This window comes from Brugia malayi (assembly GCF_000002995.4).
Source record: "Brugia malayi strain FR3 genome assembly, contig: Bm_v4_Chr3_scaffold_001, whole genome shotgun sequence".
NCBI classification, from domain to species: Eukaryota; Metazoa; Nematoda; class Chromadorea; order Rhabditida; family Onchocercidae; genus Brugia; species Brugia malayi.
Genome location: NW_025062477.1, coordinates 12418023 through 12440743, shown reverse-complemented (window position 1 = coordinate 12440743; position 22721 = coordinate 12418023). Strand labels below are relative to the sequence as shown.

Below are 22721 nucleotides of genomic sequence, written 5' to 3'. Positions count from 1 at the left end.
TTTCTTAATTTCATATTTACACCTACACTTTCACATAATAATGGCATATAAATGTAAAATTATCAATAATTACAGCAAATAAAAAATATTTTAACATTTTTCATTACAATCTTTTCAAACAAATAATTATGATTAAAAATATGTTTGTATTTAATGCAATGAAATAACACAAAAAGAGTGAAAGAGAAAGAGGAGGGAGAGAGAGAAAGAAGAGAGAGTGAAGGAGGAGGAGACTACTTCTTCCTCTTCTTTTTTCCCTCCCTCTTTCTGCTTCTCTCTCTCTCTCTCTCTTTCTCATTCCCTCAGTATTCTTCTTTCCCATATCAGTTATTCCCTAATCTTTTTTTCAATTCAAACTTTTTTCTTTTTTTGTATTCTCAATTATTTTTTTTTCTCTCTCCTCTTATTGACCGTTTTAATATTTGTTTTCTTTTCAATTTTAAATTTTAATTAATATATTAGTTTTTATTCATTATTTATTTATAATTTATTGAATTATTTATACAATCAAATTTATTTTATTGTCAAATATATGTTAAATATTTTGATGAAAAACAATTTGATGAAAATAATTACCCATAATAATGTTTATTGTTTATTGTTTTTTTTTTTTGGTTTCTTTTAAATTCAATTATTTTATGTTTATTATTTATGACAAAAAAAATAGCTAAATCGATGAATGTTAGACTAAAAACTTATTGCAAAGTGTTACTTACAAATAAGATCAAAATTTGTTATTAGAGTAAGTTATTACTTACAAATAAGATCAATATTTGTTACCAGAGTAAGTCATTGTTTACAAATAAGATCAATATATGTTATCAGAGTAAGTTATCATTTGCAGATATGATTAAATAATATACTCTGAGCTCAAAACTTATCGGTGATACAACTATTCGTTTCCTAAATAATAAACATAAAATTATTGAATTTGAAAGGATTTAATGTTGCATTTTGTTTTTTATAAAAAAAACCAAAAAAAGAAAAAAAATTGCATTATTTTTATTCAAAATAACTTACTTATATCAAAGTAACTTATCACTAGCAATGATATTTCTTTTGGCGCAAACTGTTATTTACAGATATTTTTATGACTTATATCAGTGTAACAAATTCTAGATTAAATTGAAATTTATACTAATTCTAGATAAAATTGAAATTTATAACATTGAACATTGAATAAGTGATATCCTTGGATCCTATATTAGTAATTCATTATCAGGAAATTAAAAACTAATTTTAAAAAATTCTAATTTTTTATTGCTGTGTATAATAGGAGAAAAAAAAAATTATATATTTATTTTAACTTTTTTTTTCCAATTTGCTTGAATTAAAGGACTATAAAAATAATTATTTAAAATTTAGATTCGAATTTTTTTCCTCTTTTTGTTTATCTTTTTCATATAACATTTTAGTGGTATAATCAAATGGATTTTGAATTGTTTTATTTTAATTTATTATCGAAATGCTATTTGATCATACGGAAAAAAGTATGCATACATCTATGTTTATTTATTTATTTATTTTTGTTTATTAATTCAGGATATTAATATTTTGCTGGAATATTCTTACTACTGATTTCTCATTAAATTATATATTTATACTGAATTTCTGCTTATTCATTTCGATTTTCGGATTTGCTAATTTTTAATTCGATTAACTATTATTTTTTGCTTCATCTTTAAACTAATTCAAAATGAAATCAAATTGATGAATTTTATTATTATTCACAATTTGTTTGCTAAAAAATGCTGAATTCTTGTTGTTATTTTCCAACAAAATATTATATAATCAATTAATGATTTAAAAAAAAAAAAATTTTTAATTAAAAAAATTAATCCAACAATAATGCAATCTACCGTATCTGATCCAACTGCTGCATTATTAGCATTTTCACAATCATTCAAGAAAGTACGACGAGCTGAAACTTTCAAACAACAAAATATTAATCATAGATCACTATATCATAATGATAATAGTAATAGCAATGATAATGATAATGATAATGATAATTATGAATATACCAAAATTCGTTCAACAAGTTTACCAAATCCCAATGATTTATACCTTGTTGTACGTGATAACGATAAACGATTAGTGAAAAAGAAAACTTCAACTATGGATAAAATGGAAATTTATCAAAATTATCACCAAAAATATCGATTCAATTCATTAATACCAATAATTACAACAACATTTCCATCTTCATCAATCATTTCAACTAATAATTATCACATTGCAAGGAATAATTGCAATTTTGATCATTATTTACAAACAAATGGTTCAATAGCAATTACTGATAATTGTAAACAAACAAATGATAGCACTACAAAATTGTTAAAATCAACACTAATGTTTATTACTAAATTAAATCTCTGTGATACAATGAAACAATTTCGTAAGGTAAGTTAGTTTACTTTATAATTTTAAATTATAGTAGTAAATAATTTTAATTTAAAAATAATTAACCTTTCTCTTACTTTTCTTACTATTTCTCATATCGTTTTCTCTCTCTCTCTCTCTCTCCCTCTCTTCATTTTCCACTTTTACATACGAAATATTCAACTATTTTGATATTATAAATTCAATCAAATATTAAATTAAAGTAATATATAACATTTAAATTACAAATGAATAATTACATTAAATTTTTTCTTTCATTTTTTTTTTTTTTTTGTTTCCAATTTATCAAATTTTATATTTTAGATTTTTTTTGTTCTTTTCACAAATAATTATGGTAGTGAAAGAAAAAAGGAATACCTAAGTGCGTAATATTTTATTGATTTAAATTTTGTTAATTTTTTGAAGTATTTTTTTTTTTTTAAACTAATATAATACAAAAATTAATGAATTGATAACAAATCACTAAATTGAATTAATAATAAATTATTTTTTTTTCTCTCCTTTTTCTTTTTTTTTTTTATTTATTTTATTTCCTTTTTATTTAATTCAAATGATGAAAAGAAAAAATTTTTGAAGTGGTCTGTAAGCACTTTTTTTGTTGGATAAAAAAGTTTGATTTTTTTTTTTTTTTTTTTTGGTGGGAGGGAAATAAGAAGGAATACGAAATGAAGAAGTTGTCAAAATTTGGAAATGTCAGAGAGGAAAATGATGATTTGAAGTTGAATTAATTCTTTCCTTCTCACATTTTCATGTTACTTTCAATTATCGCAAAATTTATTCATGCAAACAACAAAAAATTCATATTCTTAAGTTTGGAACATTCATAAATATATATTTTTATATATTTCATATAAATATATAAAAAAAAAAAATTTATCCATAAATAGATTAAACCCACTTGTTGAATATTTGTGATAAAATAAAAAAAAAAAAGAAAACAATTCGATTAATCAGAAAAACATGTTAAATAAAATTTTGTATTTATAAATATATTCATAAAATAAATTAAGGCAAATAAAATAATTGATCTAAAAAAATATTAAAAATTAAATTTTGTAAATTTGAAAATGACTACACTTTTAAATATACAAATTTCACGTTATCTTTTTATTTTTTTTTTCAAAAAATTCATATTTTCAAGCTTTCCTTTTAAATTAGTTTCTTTTTTTTTTTTGAATAAAAGTTAGTCTTTTTCCAAAGTTAAATAAGCTAATTAATATGATTAAATAAAATTAAAAATCTTAAAAAGCCTACATTGTATGAATCAATTTCGAATTTAGTCAAGAATTCTGTATAAATTTAATAAATTGGTGAAAAATTTTTGAAATTAATTAAAATTCAAAGTTAACAAAAAATTCATTAGCAGAAAAACGATTTATATTTAATATATAATCCACCAATTTTTAATTTTTTTTTTTTTTTAAATTTTAATCACAATTCTTGGTTGTTTATAATAATTTAACCGAACAAAGGTTAGCAAAGAACAGGTAAAAAAAAAAAAAAAAATTATTTACAAGAACATTGATATATATATATTTCAAATTAAAAGAATATTTAAAAACAAAAAAAAAAAAAAAAAAGAAAAAGAGAGGAATATATTTACAAAAATGACGGAATATTTGAAGTAAATAGAAATGCGCATATTCTATTGATAAAAATTTTTCAACTTAATAATAAAAGTGAAGTCACAAATATGATCAATGATTTCATCAAAAAAAAGTGAATGAAAAAAAAAAGAGCTAATTATTTCTTTGATAAATGTATTTTCAAATTAAAAAAAAAAAAAGTAACGAGTTGAAAATCTGTTATAAACATTAAACATAAATGACGTGTAAAAAAGTTGACAAATCATTTTCAAAGAACAAAAAAAAAAAGAAAGAAAAGTAAGATGACATAACTACTATAGTAATAATTTAAAAAAAAATAAAAATCATAGGCTATATAGAAGAGTGGGAGGTGAATTTAACAGGTGTTTATGACGTACCTTAAAAAAAAAATAGAAGAAGAATGAATTGAAATACTGATTATATAAAGCTATATAACTCAGAAAAGTTACTATTATTTTTTAAAAAAAAAAAAATAAAATAAAAAATTTAAAAAAAAAAGAAACTAAATTGATGAAATTTATATGATAAATTTTTTTTCAGCCAACATTATTAGAAGATGATAATGCTGAAAATTCATCAAGTGCCTTTTATAAAAGTATTGTTGCAATGCCTGATATGAATATATCACGCACTAAAAAGACAATACCGCTTGTTAGTGAATTGGTATGTTTTTTTTTTTTAATTTTAATTTATTTTGCTTTTTTAAATTTTTAGTTTGAATAAATCTATTTAAATATGAATTAATGCTATGTAATTTAGTCCTATTTGAATTAAATTATTTTGTGAAATTTTCATAATTTTTACTATTTATTAGCTTAATTAATTAATTAATTTGTTTATTTCTTTATTCTAATTGATGTAACAAATAGCATTAAGTTGACAGTAGTTGAGCTAATAGTAGGTTTGTTTATCATTTTTTAATTCATTTCATGTTGAATTAAATCGATTATTGGATTTGTTAATAGCTAATTTTTTTTTTTTTTTTTTGAAGAGATGATTTTAATTACTTAAATAGTTTAATTATTTAATTAACTAATTAGCTCTTTTTTGTGTCTTACATAGAGATTCTTAGCTAATAATTAAATTTCTCACTGGGAAAGTTTCATAATTTTGATTATTTGATTATTTTCGATTATTGATTATTTCTATCAATTAACTAATTTATTTATTTATTTAATTATTCTAATTAGTGAAATTTTTAGCAATTGAAAAGTAATAAAATTTGTAATATTTATATCAATCGATTATTACATTATTTTTATTTTTTTATTGAATTGATTCCTTCATTAGATTGATTTTAGCTTAAATTATTCAAAAAATAAAACGAATAAATAATTTTTTTTTTTTTTTTGCTAAAATTTTAACCAATATTAAAATTAAAGAAAAAAAGTGTAAATTCAGTTTTTTTTTGAACTAATTTTGTTAACTTTCTAATTAATCATAATTATTTTAAATGTTATAATCATTCCTAATGTTTAATTTTCATCCATTAATAATTTATGTTTAAAATCAAAACAAAAAATAAAAAATAAAATAAAAAAAAAAACAATATATGAGGAAAAATCAACTATTTTTCCTTTTTTCTTTTCATTTATTTACATATTTTCCTTGAATTTTCAACCTTTTTTTTTTTTTATTTTCTTTTTTTCAGTAATTTATGGATAATTTTGTTCTAAGTTTTTCCTTATAAATATTAATTTATTGTTTATAATTATTAATTTTGTCATTGTTAAACAAATTCATTTATAAGTTGCAAGGTTGAAAAAAGTTTTTTTTTTTTTTGATAAATTTAAATTTTGGCAAAAATTTAACACATTTGAAAATTTGTATTACTAAATTTAAAAGTAAAATAAAAAAATTTACTTTAATTATATTAAACGATTTTCTTGTCACTTTTCTTTTTTTTTAAAAAAAAGAGAGTAATTAGCATAAAATTTTTCTAAAATAAACTTTTTATTTTCTTTTTTTGCAGGTTTTGAAGGTAAGTAAATACCTACAATGCATTCAATTTTTTTTTTTTTTTATGGTTGTTTTTTTCGATGTTTTATTTAAATAATAATAATAATAGCTTAGCATGGCTTTAATTTATTAATTAAAGATTTATTATTATTGTAATATGTTTATAATATACTAATTTTATCAATTAGAAAAGTTAAATTTTGTTTATTTTCCATTATTTTTTTGCATGATTGATATTAAAATATTTTAGTAATAAAATTTATAATAAAATAAAATGCACGGAATGAAATAATTTTTACTATAAAAATTATTAAATGATAGAGGAAGAAATTATTTAGTTTGTAATTTAGTACTAACAATTTTGCTTGCATTAATTTATTGCCAAATTTTTTTTTTAATTTTTTTTTTTTTATGGCTAAATCTTTTTGCATGTGCATGTATCAATCCCAAAATTAACTTTTAATTGTTTCTGATAATTAAATTTCAGGTTTCATCTTTTGAAAAAAATCAAAAAAGATTAAAATATGCATTAAGAAAAAAATTAATTTATCAGAAGCAATTGGAATATTTCTCTCAAAATAACGTTTAATTAATAATTAATAATTGTGATTTATTAATTTCAAATTCTATTATAATTTAAAAAAGAAATCTTTAATTTAAAAAAAAAAGAAATTTTAAAAAAGAAATCTTTACAGATAATGTTGATAAGATGAAAAACTTTTTTCCTTTCTTTTCTATTTCCTTTTTTTTTTTTCGGAATGAAAAACAGTAAATGAATACTTAATTTGTAAATGCAAAAAGATTATTTGAATAAATTTTTTAAGTTCTTTTTATTTCATTTTTTCTATATTTATTAATTAATTTTTAGTATTATAAATTTAATTGCTTGGAAAGCAACTATTTATCCCTTTTCTTTCTCTCTTTCTCTCTCTCTCTTTTGCATATTTTTTCTTTTTCAATTTTTTTTTTTTACAAATTTGAAATTAAATAATTTTATTTGTTTATTTTGATTTCGTTTTTTTTTCTCCGAAAAGAATTTTAAAGCTATTTTAATTAATAAACTTTTCATTGCTATATTAAATTTTATTTTCAGTTATAATAAAAATTATCTTTGATAAATTTTATTTATTTATATATATATGAATTAATTTTTATTCAGTTTTATAAAAAAATTATAATAGTTTTTTTCTTTCAATACAAATTTCAATTTTACTTTTTAAAATAAAAATTTATGAATGAAACAAAGGAAAAAAAAAAGATAATGAAAAGAAAATATGTTTTATTGAAAATAAAAAAAAGTTAAAAAAAAAAAAGATAATGCAAAATTTTGTTTTGTTTAGCTTTGAAATAACTGAAATGCTAACACATTTTGCTTATACGCTTCAAATAATTTTTGTTTGTAAATATTTAGTAATTAACCTGAAATAACTTATCCTTCTGTATTGTTATGTTGTTTTGAAATTAATTAGACATATTTACTAACCAAAATTAATTTATTTGAATGATGAATGTTTTAAAAGCTTGAATTAATTGTTATCATTGTTATCATTTAGTAAATTATCATTATTTGAATAATCATTTTTTAAAATATGAAATTATGATTATATTAATTGTAGACAATGGCAACAAAACGTGCTCAAGCTGGCCTAGCAAATGCTGCTAAAACAACATTTGGTGATGAAGAATTGGTTAATCAATTTCAAATTATATTTTCTTTTTTTTTTAAAAAAAAAAGAGAAAAATTTGTTTTTTGGACGATAAAAATTTTATTTTGGAAATTAATATTTTAATCTAAATTAATTAGCATTTATATAGTTTTGACAATGCATTTTCTCTGCATCTATTATTGTTTACTTATTATTATTATTAGTATTACTTATTATTATTATTTGAACTTTTTTTTTTCAGAAAATGCATGTTTACAAGAAAACATTACAAGCCTTAATTTATCCGATCAGTTGTACAACACCGCATAATTTTCAATTGACCAATTTTCAAACTCCAACATGGTGCCATGAATGTGAAGGGTTATTGTGGGGCCTAGCTCGACAAGGTTAGTCTAGTATTATTTATATTGCTAAAGTTTTATTAAGCAAATAAGACTAGCATATCAGGTATTTCATATCGTTCTTGTTGTTGTTGTTTATTCGTGCAGCAATTAACACAATTGTTGTTTGATCAGTATAATAGGCATAATTGCCAAAACTCTGATTGAAATTTAAATTGTTCAACAAATTTTTAAGCTTTGGGTTATCTTATTTCTCTTTGAAATGAATGTTTTTTTTTTACAATAACAAATAATTTCCCTTTTTTAAATTGCCTACAAAATTAGTTGCATAACAAATAGCTTTATCCTTTATTAATTATAAATTTATATTTTCAAAAAATAAAAATACTAATTTAATTGTTTAAATTGTTAAATTTGAATTATTTCAAGGTTTAAAATGTGCAGAATGTGGCGTTAAAGTACACGATAAATGCCGTGATTTATTAAGTGCCGATTGTTTGCAAAGTATTCATTTTTAAATTTTGGATAAATTTTAAAAAAAAAAAAAAAAACTCCAACCCAACTTTTTTTTGTAATCCATTTTTAATCCAATAGTAAAGTAAATATTTAATGAAAAAGGAAATCTGATATGTTATATGAAGAAGAAATTTTGTTGTAAAGTATAACTGTCAAATTTAACATTTTAATAAAATTTTTTTTTTCTTTTTTTTCTCTCTCTCTTTTCTTGCTTCATTTCATTTCAATTATTTCAACAATTTTACGCTCTTTTTCATTTAATTACAAAAGTTGTCAATTTTACGAGATAAAATTCATTTGAAGGAGCGGCGGAAAAAGCTCAAAACACGGCGAAGGTAATCGAACACAAAATTTAATGGCAGTTATTCGAGAAAGGATGAAAATGCAAGAGAGAAATAAGCCTGAAATCTTTGACACTGTTAGGTTTGTTTTTCATTCAAATTGTGTCACATTTAAATGTGAACATTTTAATTACATCTAATTAATTAATTATTTAAGCGTAGCTGTAATTATTAGTTTATTATGCAAATTTTTAACAACATATTTTTATTGTTCATTGTTACCATTATTGTTATATTATTATTACTGCAATCGTTATTACTGCGATTATAATTATGATTATTATTATCATTATCATTATCATTTGTTATCATTATCAATTATAATAATTAATATTAACTATATAATTATTTTTATCAGTTTAACATTCTAATTTGTCACAATTAACTTTTTTTTTTTCCTTTACACCATAATTACTAATATTTAAAATTTTTTGATTAACAACAATGTTTTTAAATAGATTTTGAATCATTTTTAATTGAATGATTGATTTCTTTTAAAATGTTTTGTAATTTTTCCAAAAAAAAAAAAAAAAAACAAAAACAAAAAAAAAAAAAAAAAAAACAAAAAATCCAGCATTTCATGTTTCTAAATAAAATGCAACTTTATAATTAAATGATTAATTAGTTCTAAAATGATTTCTTATATTTTTGAAAAATTTCCAAGTAAATAATGATTGAATGATTAATTGGTAATAATAATTAAATATTAATTAATTAATTAACTGGTCTTAAAATGATTTCTAATATTTCAATATCATATTTAGGGTCATATTTAATGTTGATTTGGAAACACAGGAAGAATCACTGAAACAGGTGAAAACAAGTATTCTAGAAGGTAGCTCAAAATGGAGTGCAAAAATTGCTCTTACTGGTAATAATTTCTTAAATTAAAATATAAAATTTAATCTGTTGTCTATTTTAAATGCTATTTCTTTTTTTATTTGATTTATCAGTAACTATATGTTATTAAAAATTGATTTAAATCACTTTAAGGAAGAGGAATAAAAATTTCTGCAAATGATAAAAGAGAAAAAACTTGAAAAAATTAAGAATTGAAATGAATGATGTGATTTATAAAACGAAAATATAATTTTAATTTATATATTTTTTAATTTTTTTTTTTCAAAAAAAAAACATATTTCTACTAATTTATTGCATATCGTTAATTGATAGTTTTAATTAATTAGTTTGCTATATAACTTTGATTTGATAAAAATGTAATTCAAAAAGAAAAAAAAAAAAAGAGAAGTGTTCAATTTTATTCCATTAATTGTTGAAGAAAATCGATGTAATTGAAATTTGAAATGAAATTTATCAAGTTAGAGATGAAAGTTGTGCTTTTTTTTTTTTTAAATCTATTTATTTTCCAATTAAATACTTTTAAATCTATCTATTTAATTTATGATTAAATATTTTTAAATTTATTTAATTTTATAAATCTTTAAAATTTATTTAATTTTCGATTAAATACTTTTAAATCTATTTAATTTCTGATTAAATATTTTTAAATCTATTTAATTTCCGATTATCTGTGTATTTTTTTTTTTTCTGCAAGAATTTTTTTAAAAAAGAAAAAGGAAAGAAAAATTAATATCTAATTTCAGTGATATGTGCTCAAGGTTTAATAGCCAAAGACAAAACGGGTAAAAGTGATCCATATGTTACCGCTCAGGTAGGTAAAATGAAGAAACGTACACGTACAATACATCAGGAATTGAATCCAATATGGAATGAAAAATTTTTCTTGTATGTTTACAACTTTTTTTTTTTTCAAAATAAAAATGAAAAGAAAAATTTTAGAAAATTTTAGCAACAATTTTAGAAAAGAAAATTGATTGATAAATATTAATTAACTGTGGAATTTAATTTATACATTTCATTAAAATATTTAAATGATAGCAAATAAATTGAATAATATTATTAAAATACATTTTTTTTTCTGTCTTTCTAACAAATTACGATTTAATTAATGAATAATTAAACATTGTAAATTATTAAAAACAAGAAAGAAAAAATAGATTTTAATTAAAACTATATGATAGAGTAGCGAATTATTATTTTCATTCTTTTTTCTTTTTTTTTAAAAGTTGCAGCAAAGAAAAAAAAAAACAAAATTGTATTGAATGATTCTTTCAGCAATTATTCTAATTTAATAAATTTGCTATGAAATAATAGAATTGTTTCCGATGAAAATTTCTTTCTTATTAATTTATTTTTTCAAATACATTTATGCATCTATGAGATGTAAAATAATATAATAATTAATAATTTTAAAATCACAATAATAATGGTAATGTATTTAAAAAAATTTTTTTGAAAAAATTTGAAAAAAAAAAATTAACAATTACAGTAATAATAAATAATAATAGTATTAGTAAATAGTAATAATAATAATTAACAAATACTAATAAATAATAATAACAATAATAGTAAAAGTGTAGAAATAAATTTAATTTTGATAATTTTCAAAGAAATAAAAAAATCGAATTTATGAGACATAAATTTATGCCATTAAAAATTTCAATTAACAAATTTACCAGTAATATTAGTAAATGTTTACAGCGAATGCCATAATTCAACTGATCGAATTAAAATTCGTGTCTGGGATGAAGATAATGATTTGAAAAGTAAATTGAGGCAAAAATTGACCCGTGAATCGGATGATTTCTTAGGTCAAGCAATTATTGAAGTACGAACATTAAGTGGTGAAATGGATGTTTGGTATAATTTAGGTTTGTTCTCCTTTTTTTTAACTCTTTTTTCTAAACATTTGAAGCAAATTTAAAATGAAAAAAAAAAAAAAAAAAAATGGTAGCAAAATTAAATGAAAATGATATTTTATAAATGAACGAGTTAATTAACTATTTAATTAATGTAATAAAGTTTGATCATTCATATTGCATTATATTAGTTGGTAAATAAACTAAAATTTAATTAATAACTAATTGATCATTAAACGATTTCAACTTTTACATTTTTTTTTTCTATTTTCTGTTTACTTTTTTCTTTATATACTTTTTTTGCCATTTGTTTTTGATTAATTAATATTTAGCATTAGTTTAAAAAATTTTCAATTGTATACAAAACTTGAAGCAATCAAATTAAGTGTTTTTTGCGTTTTCGCATGTTAAATTTAATGAGAAATTTTGAATTAATTAAAATTATCTTTGTTTACTAATCTTGAAATCATTTTAACTTTTATAAATTTTAATAATTTAAATTTTTTTTCTTTTTTTGTGATATAATCAATATTAGTTGTAATTACATGTGTTTTCGTTTGAACAAATGCATTTTATCTTAATTTTTTTTTTATTGAAGTAGCATTTTTATATTTTTATTACTTTCAAATCAAACGGATTTGTTTTTTTTTTTTTTTTTTTTTTTTTTTTTTTCTTCGCTAATGTTAAAAGTCAAATGTTAGATTTTTAAAGATTAGAATTAAATTTTTTTTTTTCTAAATTAAAAATCTTTTGTTATTATTTATTATTTATAGAGAAAAGAACGGATAAATCAGCAGTTAGTGGTGCTATCCGATTACATATTAATGTTGAAATTAAAGGTGAAGAAAAGTTAGCACCGTATCACATCCAATACACATGCTTGCATGAACATTTATTTCAAGTAAGTATTAATGTTTCCTTGTCTATTAATCCTAGCAGTGTTATTGTATGTTTTATTGTTTCCTTGTCTACTAATCCTAGCAGTGTTATTGTATGTTTTATTGTTTCCTTGTCTACTAATCCTAGCAGTGTTATTGTATGTGTTAATGTTTCCTTGTCTACTAATTCTAGCAGTGTTATTGTATGTGTTAATGTTTCCTTGTCTACTAATCCTAGCAGTGTTATTGTATGTGTTAATGTTTCCTTGTCTACTAATTCTAGCAGTGTTATTGTATGTGTTAATGTTTCCTTGTCTACTAATCCTAGCAGTGTTATTGTATGTGTTAATGTTTCCTTGTCTACTAATCCTAGCAGTGTTATTGTATGTGTTAATGTTTCCTTGTCTACTAATTCTAGCAGTGTTATTGTATGTGTTAATGTTTCCTTGTCTACTAATCCTAGCAGTGTTATTGTATGTGTTAATGTTTCCTTGTCTACTAATCCTAGCAGTGTTATTGTATGTGTTAATGTTTCCTTGTCTACTAATCCTAGCAGTGTTATTGTATGTGTTAATGTTTCCTTGTCTACTAATCCTAGCAGTGTTATTGTATGTGTTAATGTTTCCTTGTCTACTAATCCTAGCAGTGTTATTGTATGTGTTAATGTTTCCTTGTCTACTAATCCTAGCAGTGTTATTGTATGTGTTAATGTTTCCTTGTCTACTAATCCTAGCAGTGTTATTGTATGTGTTAATGTTTCCTTGTCTACTAATCCTAGCAGTGTTATTGTATGTGTTAATGTTTCCTTGTCTACTAATCCTTTATGTTTACCATTATTATTTGTTTACTTTATTCATTTTCATTACCATTATTATTGCATGCTTATTTATTCTTTTGTTTTTTTTTTTTGTTTCTTAGCTATCTATTTTATTTATTTATTTGTTTGTTTTTTTCTTATTTATCATACGATTAATGTTTATCTGCAAATAAATTTTCCATTCATTCATTTATAGCATCATTGCACGGAACAGGATGAAGTACGATTACCGGAAATAAAAGATGATTCATGGAAGGTATATTTTGATGATACCGGTCAGGAAATTTGTGATGAATTTGCTATGCGTTATGGTATCGAAAGTATATATCAGGTTAATATAGCTGCAATTTTTTTTTTTTAATAAAATAATTTTTTTAATAATAATTTTTTATTAGTTATTAAATGTAATGAATTTTTTGTTTTTCTAATAATAATGAAAAAAAAAAAAAAAATAATGCAAATAAAATCGAGATTCTTTTTTAGTTTTGTATAATAATTTAAATCTGATACGTTTGTAATAAATTTGTGCAAATTAAAAAAAAAAACTGACTATATGTTTTAATTTTTCCACATAATACAATCAAAAATTACCACAAAAACAATGAATAATTTGACGTATTCATAGAACGAAAGCGTGATTTTGACGTGTTAATTTAACAAAATAACGTGATAAAAGTTCAATTCTTATTATAAGTAACTAACAAATCAGTGTGATACTTTTATCATAATTATTATTTATTATTTATATTAAATGTTATGGTATCTTTTTATTATTTATATTAAATGTTATGGTATTTATTTATATTAAATGTTATGGTATAATAAAAAAACGGAAAAGAGAATAAAATTTTCTTTTGCAAATTTTGTTTCATTTATTTTTACTCAAAATAAAATTAATTTTCTTTTCAATGTCAATTTTAATTAAATTATTTAACTTTAAGACTAATTCTTCTTTCTTTTTCTTATTTATCAGCAATAAATATTTCATTCAGGCAATGACACATTTTGCGTGTCTCTGCACACGTTATATGTGTTCCGGTGTTCCGGCCGTACTCTCAACACTTCTAGCTAATATTAACGCATATTACGCTCATACGACCGCTACGTCAGCTGTTTCCGCATCTGATCGCTTCAATGCTTCTAATTTTGGCCGCGATCGATTTGTTAAACTATTGGATCAGTTGCATAATTCATTACGAATTGATTTATCAATGTATCGGGTAAATTTGCTTGCCTAATTCATATGATGGGTAAATTTACCTTTCTTTGTTTTATTTTATTTTGGGTAGATTTATTTTTCTTTCTTTTGTTTATATATTGGATAGATTTACTTTTCTTTATCTTCTTTATATATTGGATTGATTTATTTCGGTTTTTTTTTTTTTTCATTCAGTTATTGGGCAAATTCCATCTGTTTTTTACCTATATATAGGGTAGGTTACCTTTCCTTTTTCATTTATTTATTGAATAAATTGCGTTTTTTTTTTTTTTTTTTTTATTCCTATATTTGATTGTTGTTTTATTCATTTGTTGGGCAAATTTCATTCTTTTTATCCATTTATTGGGTAAATATCTCTTTTTCCCTTTTTTTTTTTTTTTTTTTTTTCAGTCTGTCTATTTGGTAAATTGCCTTCATTTTTGGTTAATATATCAAATAGATTGAAATTTTTTTTTTCTTTTTAAATTCATTTATTACTTCGATTAGATTGCATTTTTAATCCATATAGATTAATTTTTTCTTTTCATATATTAAATAAACTGCCTTTTATTTTTTTATTTATTTGCCAGGTAAATTATCTTTTTCCTTTTTCAAATTCATAAAATGAGTAAATTTAAGTTTTGTTTATTTGTTTTTTATAATTTACCTTCAATTATTTTATATTTCATTCATAAATTCGATTCAAAAAAAAAAAAAACAGTTCGTTTCATTTTCTTTTCTCGATAATAGCGAAATTTTTATAATTATGGGCAATATTTATTCAACTAAAAAAAATTGGTAATTCTTTTTTTCAAATTATAAAAATTATTACTTAGAAAAATGAAATAAATGAATAATAATTATAATAAATTGCAATTTGTTAAGATTTTTGCAAGCAATTTATTATTCATTTTTAAAATTTATTTATTTCTAAATTAAATTTACAAATTTATAATTTTAATCCTAAAACTTCATTCAAATACCTCAAAAAAAATTTTTTGTAATAGTAATGCAAAAAAAGTTTCGAAAATTTACCAAAGAAATATACAAATTTTAAAAGTAAAAACGGAAAGCGAATGAAAAGGAAGAAGAGAGAGAGAGAGAGAGAGAAAAGATGGAAAAAGAGAAAATTTGATTGGTTTGTATAAAATATATTCAAATTTTTATAATTGTTAGCAATATTTAACCCAAAATAGATGATTTTAATTAATTAGTTGTCAACAAATATTGATTTCCTTTTCATAATCTTTCAATTATTTGAGAATATTCTCAAATTTTTTGTTGCTGCTACCACTTTTTTTAAAAAATTGTCTATTTTCTCATTTAGAAATTTTTATTTTTTTTTTTAAATTTTCTAAATTCATTTAAATTGAAAAATTTAATAAATCACAAATATAATTTACTAAGTTATCATTGGAATATTATGATAGGAAATTTTGTACTATTATCATATTATTTATTATTTTTAACATTTTAAAAATTTAAAATTTATCAGGATATTTCGGGAATTAAATCTCTATTAAATTTAATAAAAATTTAAAATGTATTAAATTTAATATTTATTGTTAAAGTTTCAAGAGTAAATAAATGAAATATGTATGTAAACTTATTATTGTAATAAATTTTCAACTATAAATTTCAATAAGAAAGTCATTGAAGAAAGAAATGGCAATCATTTTTCAATAAATTTAATATCATTTTTTTTTAGCCATAAATATACTAAAAGTTTTTAAGCTTCTTAAATTAAAAATCATGCATTTTATTTTTAGAAGACTTTATTAATCATCTTTTATTGATAAATGTTAATATAAGTGATTAGAGTTATCATTGTAATGGCTATGTCTTAGCTAATCATTACTTTTAAATATGAAACTTTAACTTTGTTTGATTTTATTTTACACAAATATAATAAAGTAAAGATTTTGCGAGTTATTTTTAGAAGATTTTATTAATCATTTAATATTGATAAATGATATTGTGTATCATTAATTTAAGTAAGATATGTTAAGTGATTAAATGATAATAATTTACTTTATCTGAGCAGAAAATATTTTTTTAGATAATTTTGCAATTACTTTTTACCACTTTTAATTGCTAGCTTTTCTAACAAAGTTTGTACCAAAATTAAAAGTACAAAAATTTAATCAATTCAAAATTATATTAAAAATGTTAATAAACAACCATTGTGTATTGAGATATCTCGGGAGTACTAAATTTTAATTAAGCAATATTTTCTTTTATTTTTATTTTTCTTAAAAGCATTATAAATATAAATAATACAGTATAAATAATCTCATTATTCTTTTTTCTTTTTTTTTTTTTTTAAAGCAAATACATTCCTATTTTTATTCCTAAATAATAAATTTTTATCATTTAATAATTTAAAAGAAAAATTTTTCAATTTTATTTATAAATATTTGGTGAGAGAAAAATAAAGAAAACGAAAAGATAAAACAAAAGGAAAATATAAAACGAATAAAATTGCCATTTCCTTTCGAAGTCTTAAAAAGCTTTTCATTTTTCTTTTTTTTTTTTTTTATTTTTTTATTTTGAAATATATTTTTGTTTTTAATTGAATGCATTTTTCCGCTGCTCAAAATTATTTTCATACTTTCTTATTCAATATTTTTCTCATTTTATGCAATCGTTTATTCAAAAGCATTAAAATAATAATTGAATAATAGTACATTTAATCATTTAATTTTTTTTTCTTTTTTTTATTTAAATTTATTTAAACTTTTATATGGGATTTTTAACCTTTGCTATAACTGTTCAAAATGTATAATATTTCTTTATTTTAATATAAATAATTTCAAATCTTTTCATTATAATTTAACGATTTAGATAATTGATTATTCATTTAGATTATAATTTGTAATTAAATGAAAAAAATAACATTTGAAATTTCACAGAAATAAATTATATTTGAAAGTTTTTTTTTTTTTGAAAATTCAAATTGTCTTTTTTTCTTTTTGAAATCAATAAATTTAAATTCAAATTTATATTTGGAAAGAAAAATCGAAACAACCATTTTATGAAGCATTTTTCCTCATTTTCTAGACATAGCTAATTAATTGAAAGTTCAAAAAAAAAAAAAAAAAAAAAAAAAAATTAAATTTTATAAATGTTATATATTACAATTATTTTTTCTAAATCAAAATTAGATGTGCAAAAATTTGACCATATTTAAAAATTTATTTAAAATTTTAATAGAAGTGCTAAACAATTGTATTGTTTACAACTTGAAAAAATTGAATGAAAATGAATTTTTTAAGAAAAATAAAAAAAACATAAATAAAACTAAGATAGGAATTCAAAAAGAAAAGCGATACATTTGCATAAAATAATTATTTTTTTTTCTCATTCAAAATACATTAATCTTTTTTAGTATTATATATTGAATTAATATCCCATCTTATTAATTTAAACCATTTTTCATTTTATTTGAATTTAATTCCATCTCATTTATTGATTTATTTTTATTTGATCAATTAACATAAATAATATTTTATTAATTTGAATAATTTTATAAAAACATATATTTGTTTTAAACTGTTATTTCTTTTTTTTTTTTTTTTCGCATATATAAAAACTTGTTATTTTATAAAAGAATTTCAATTCAAATATTTTTTGACGCCTTTTTTTTTTTTCATTTCATATGTTCTTTTCTGTTAGATTTTTGAATATGTTTGAAAATTATTGAAATTAGTAAATGATTTAATTTCCTATTGATTTTTGCTCAAAAAATTTATTTTTGATTTAATGATTTTAAAATTTTCGAATAATTTATTAGCACCGATTAATACTTGGGGTTTAATCAATTTGAAATATTCAAATAGCTTATTAATACGATACTTAATATAATCAGTTTAAAATATAATTTAAAGCCTATATTAGAATTAATTAAACAAATTTATCAACTAATAATACATTTACCTTTCAATTTATAACTTACTTTTCACATTTCGTTTTTATTTTTATCAAATATTTTATTTTATATTTAAGTATAATCATATATCATACTTTTGAATTAATTACGCACCGATATGATTTGTTTCATTTTTGATATATATCTCAGTTATGAATTAGGTAATGAATAATATAATAATTAAGTAATATAATAATTAAATAATAATTAAGTAATAATTAAGTAATGAATAATAATAATAATGATAATAATAATGATGATAACAGTAACGAATAATATACCTAATAGATTATTTAATTATTTCATTATCTTTCATTTATTTTTTTATTATTATTTACTTTATTATTACTTTCTATTATTTAGTTTACTTTTACTTTTACTTTTACTTCACTATCCATTAATCGATTACTTAACTTATTTTTACTTCACTATCCATTAATCGATTACTTAATTTATTTTTACTTCACTATCCATTAATCGATTACTTAACTTATTTTTACTTCACTATCCATTAATCGATTACTTAATTTATTTTAACTTCATTATCTATTAATTTTTTTTTACATTTTTATTATCTGTTATTTATTTTAAGCATACACAGTTAATATACAATTACTTTACTTTATTAATATTACTAATGAATCTTTTCTTTTTTAAATTATTAATTAATAATTAAAAAATGATTGCAGAAATATTTTCCATCATCATCGCCTGCCAAATTAACTGATTTAAAATCAACGGTCGATTTGCTAACATCGATAACATTTTTTCGTATGAAAGTATTAGAATTAGCAAGTCCACCACGTGCATCTAATGTTGTAAGTGAATGCGCTAAAGCTTGCATGCAGGTAAGATAATTTCATTTAATTTAATTTTTTGAAAAAAATTTTGAAGCAAATATTTTTTATTCTTATAATATAATTTTGAAAATTAATAATTTAATTGAGAAAAAAAATAAACAAACAAAAAAAAAAAAATGAGAAAGAAGAAAACAATATGCAAAATTTATATTTCGATTTGTTTTTTTTTTTTTTTTTCGAAAATTAAAATATAATAGACTATATTTTGCATACATTATGAAGTAAAAAAAGAAAAAAAGAAAGAAATTCTTGAAAATAAGAATATATTGATTTTTTTTCTTTAAATTAATAAATATTTAGTTTAAATTTAATTTTTGAAATTTATTTTTCAGGCAACATATCAATTAATGTTTGAAAGTTGTTGTGAAGATGGTGGCCCATCAGCTGATAGTGTTAATTTTTGGTTTGATTTTCTTGATTATATGATGCGGGTAATTGAAGATGATAAAAATATCTATACACCTGTACTAAATCAATTCCCGCAGGAATTAAGTGTGGGTAATTTATCCGCTGCAACACTATGGCAATTGTATAAAACTGATTTACAAATGGCATTAGAAGGTTAGCAAAATTGTTATTAATATTAATTTCATTTCAATTAAATTTAATTGCAAAGAAAGAAAAAAAAAAACAAAGGGAAATAAGAAATTGGAATGTGAAATTTAATTTAAGAGGAAAAAATTAATTTTTTTTCTTCTCATAATTTATTCTATTTTGCAATTCATAATAAATAATAATAGTTATAACAACGATAATAATCTTAATAATACTCGTACGTGAGAAGTTACGGAAGTGAAATAAATCGAATTAATATAAAATACCTAGAATTGTTGAACTTTTACGTGAAACATTGCGGAAATGGAATGAATCAAATTAGTATAAAATGCTTAGAATTGTTTTGTTACGTGAAACATTGCGGAAATGGAATGAATCAAATTAGTATAAAATGCTTAGAATTGTTTTGTTACGTGAAAAATTACGGAAGTGAGTTGAATCAAATTAGTGTATGAAACGTTTGCGTCTAACTAAGTAGTTTAACTCTTACGTGAAAAATTACGAAAGTGAGTTGAATCAAATTAGTGTATGAAACGTTTGCGTCTAACTAAGTAGTTTAACTCTTACGTGAAAAATTACGAAAGTGAGTTGAATCAAATTAGTGTATGAAACGTTTGCGTCTAACTAAGTAGTTTAACTCTTACGTGAAAAATTACGAAACCAGAATGAATCAAATTAAGATTAAAATTGAATTTAATTTTTCCGTAAAATTTTACGGAATTGAAATAAATTAATTTAATACGAAATTGTTTTTCTTTTATTTTTTTTCCTTCCTATTTCAGAACATGCACAAACAAAGAAATGCTCTACACCGGAATATATGAATTTATATTTCAAAGTTAAAGGCTTTTACTTTAAGTATGTAGCTGACTTACCACAGTATAAAGATTCAATTCCGGAATTTCCTGCGTAAGATTTTCTTACATTTCATTTTCTATTTTTCTTTTATCTTTTAAGAAATTAATTCTTTTTAAATAATAATTAAATTTTTAAGATTGTAATTAATATTTCTTTTATCTTTTAAGAAATTAATTCTTTTAAATAATAATTAAATTTTTAAGATTGTAATTAAAACAGTATAAAATACTGTATTACAAATAATTGCTATTTTAATTTATTTTTTGCGTAAAAAGTGACAAATATTTTATATAAAATAATATATTGGAAATTAATAATTATTGCAGGAATATTTTTTGTTTATAAAACAATTATAAAAAGAAAAAAAAGAGAGAAAGGAAGTAAATATATTTTAAGAAGAAACAAAACAAACAAATAACTATGCTAAAAAGTTGTTTATTTGTCTTTTTTAATTTCATATTTAACTTTTCAATATTTTTTTTTAAAAAGGATGACAAAATTTATTTTTTTCTAATTACTAATATATTAGAGTTTGAAAATGAAAAATTTGATTAGATTTAAATTTATTACACTTTTTTGTTTTTATTTTGTTATTATTGTTTTTTTTTGCCATTTGATAACATTAATTACATTAATTAAAATTGATTATTTACTAAAATAAAAACTGTTATAAATATATGAAAATTTTCCAATATTTGTAAATATTAAATTAGTTTCATTCATATTTTATTAATATTTTAATATTAAATTTATTTTTATTTTATTATTACCAATATTATTCGAATATTTGAATATTATTTACAAAAAAAAAAAAAATCAATTCAATCTCATTTTTTCAAATTTTTTTTTTTTTGTTTTTATTTTTATTTTTTTTTATTTTTTAATTTTTGTGCAGTTGGTTTATACCATTTGTAATGGATTGGTTAAATGAAAATGATGAGCATTCGATGGATATTCTACGAAATGCATACAATCGTGATAAAAGTGATAACTTTCCACAAACATCGGAGCATACGAAATTTTCAAATTCTGTTATTGATGTATTCACACAGCTTAATGAAGCATTAAAATTATTGAAACAGGTAGGATTATTTTCAAATTAATATTCTTTCTTTTCTTTTTTTTTTTTTTGTAATTAATTAATTAATTCAAATTATGAAATTTGTTTGTTTTCGTGAAAAAGTTTTGAAATGAAAAGAAAAATAAATAAATTAATGTAGTAGTTTTGAAGAAAATTTTTAAAAATTTATTATTCTTTCCTTCCTTCCTTTTTTTTTTGTTTATAATAAAATAATTAAAATTAAAAAATTTTTTGCTTTATGAGACTTTTTAAAGTTTTTAAATAAAAAAAAAAAATGAAAAATGAAAAATTGAATAAATTGGTTGCAGAAGTTTGAAGAAAATTTCAAAAAAAATAAAATTTATTCAGAAATTGTTTTATGAAATTTTTGAAATGTTTCAATAAAAATTTATTCCTTTCTCACTCTTTTTCTTTTCTTTTGTAATAAAATTATTAAAAATTAAGAAATTGTTTGCTTTATGAAACTTTTTGGATATTTTAAAGCTTTTAAATGAGAAAAAAAATTAGTCAAATTTAATTTTAAATTAGTGTAGAAATTTGAAGAAAATTTAAGAAATTTTTTCCTTTTTCCATTTCATTTTTTTTTTTTCAAAAAAAAAAAAAGAAAAGAATTTTGCATTGATAAATTGAATTATACAAATAATAAATGTGTTAAAATGAATGCAATTTGCGCATATGAAAATAATTGGACGAATTATGCGACAAAAAAAATAAAAGCAAATAATATATAAAAAAAAAAGTAAACAAATAAATAAATCAAAATAATGTGAGAAATTTTTTTATTTTTGCAAAAAAAAAAAAGAAATAATTTATTTTTATTTTTGAATAAAATCGAATTCAAAATTGATTCACTTCTTTATAACTGAAAAAATAAGGAAATTAAAGTTATTTTCTTGAAAAGCTTATTATTTTTAAAATTTATTAAATTATGCAAAACCTAAGGAAATTGAAATTTTTCAAAAAAAAAAAAAAAAAAAAACAAAACAAAAATT

The 22721-nt window shown here is 19.9% G+C and overlaps 1 protein-coding gene across 1 annotated transcript in view; it reads left to right on the top strand.

Annotated features, from left to right (window-relative positions):
* Bma-unc-13 (conserved hypothetical protein,hypothetical protein) overlaps positions 1 to 22721 on the top strand; it is a gene marked incomplete at both ends in the record, with an annotated part of 64131 nt that overhangs the window by 32900 nt on the left and 8510 nt on the right. The window contains 15 exons of the mRNA XM_043080962.1: positions 4551 to 4673; positions 7586 to 7657; positions 7878 to 8022; positions 8407 to 8476; positions 8797 to 8916; positions 9599 to 9705; positions 10439 to 10580; positions 11397 to 11566; positions 12328 to 12455; positions 13446 to 13580; positions 14242 to 14469; positions 19065 to 19223; positions 19568 to 19796; positions 20573 to 20699; positions 21544 to 21730. Of these exons, the coding sequence (XP_042936896.1) occupies positions 4551 to 4673; positions 7586 to 7657; positions 7878 to 8022; positions 8407 to 8476; positions 8797 to 8916; positions 9599 to 9705; positions 10439 to 10580; positions 11397 to 11566; positions 12328 to 12455; positions 13446 to 13580; positions 14242 to 14469; positions 19065 to 19223; positions 19568 to 19796; positions 20573 to 20699; positions 21544 to 21730 (2142 nt within the window). The remainder of the gene's footprint in view (positions 1 to 4550; positions 4674 to 7585; positions 7658 to 7877; positions 8023 to 8406; positions 8477 to 8796; positions 8917 to 9598; positions 9706 to 10438; positions 10581 to 11396; positions 11567 to 12327; positions 12456 to 13445; positions 13581 to 14241; positions 14470 to 19064; positions 19224 to 19567; positions 19797 to 20572; positions 20700 to 21543; positions 21731 to 22721) is intronic.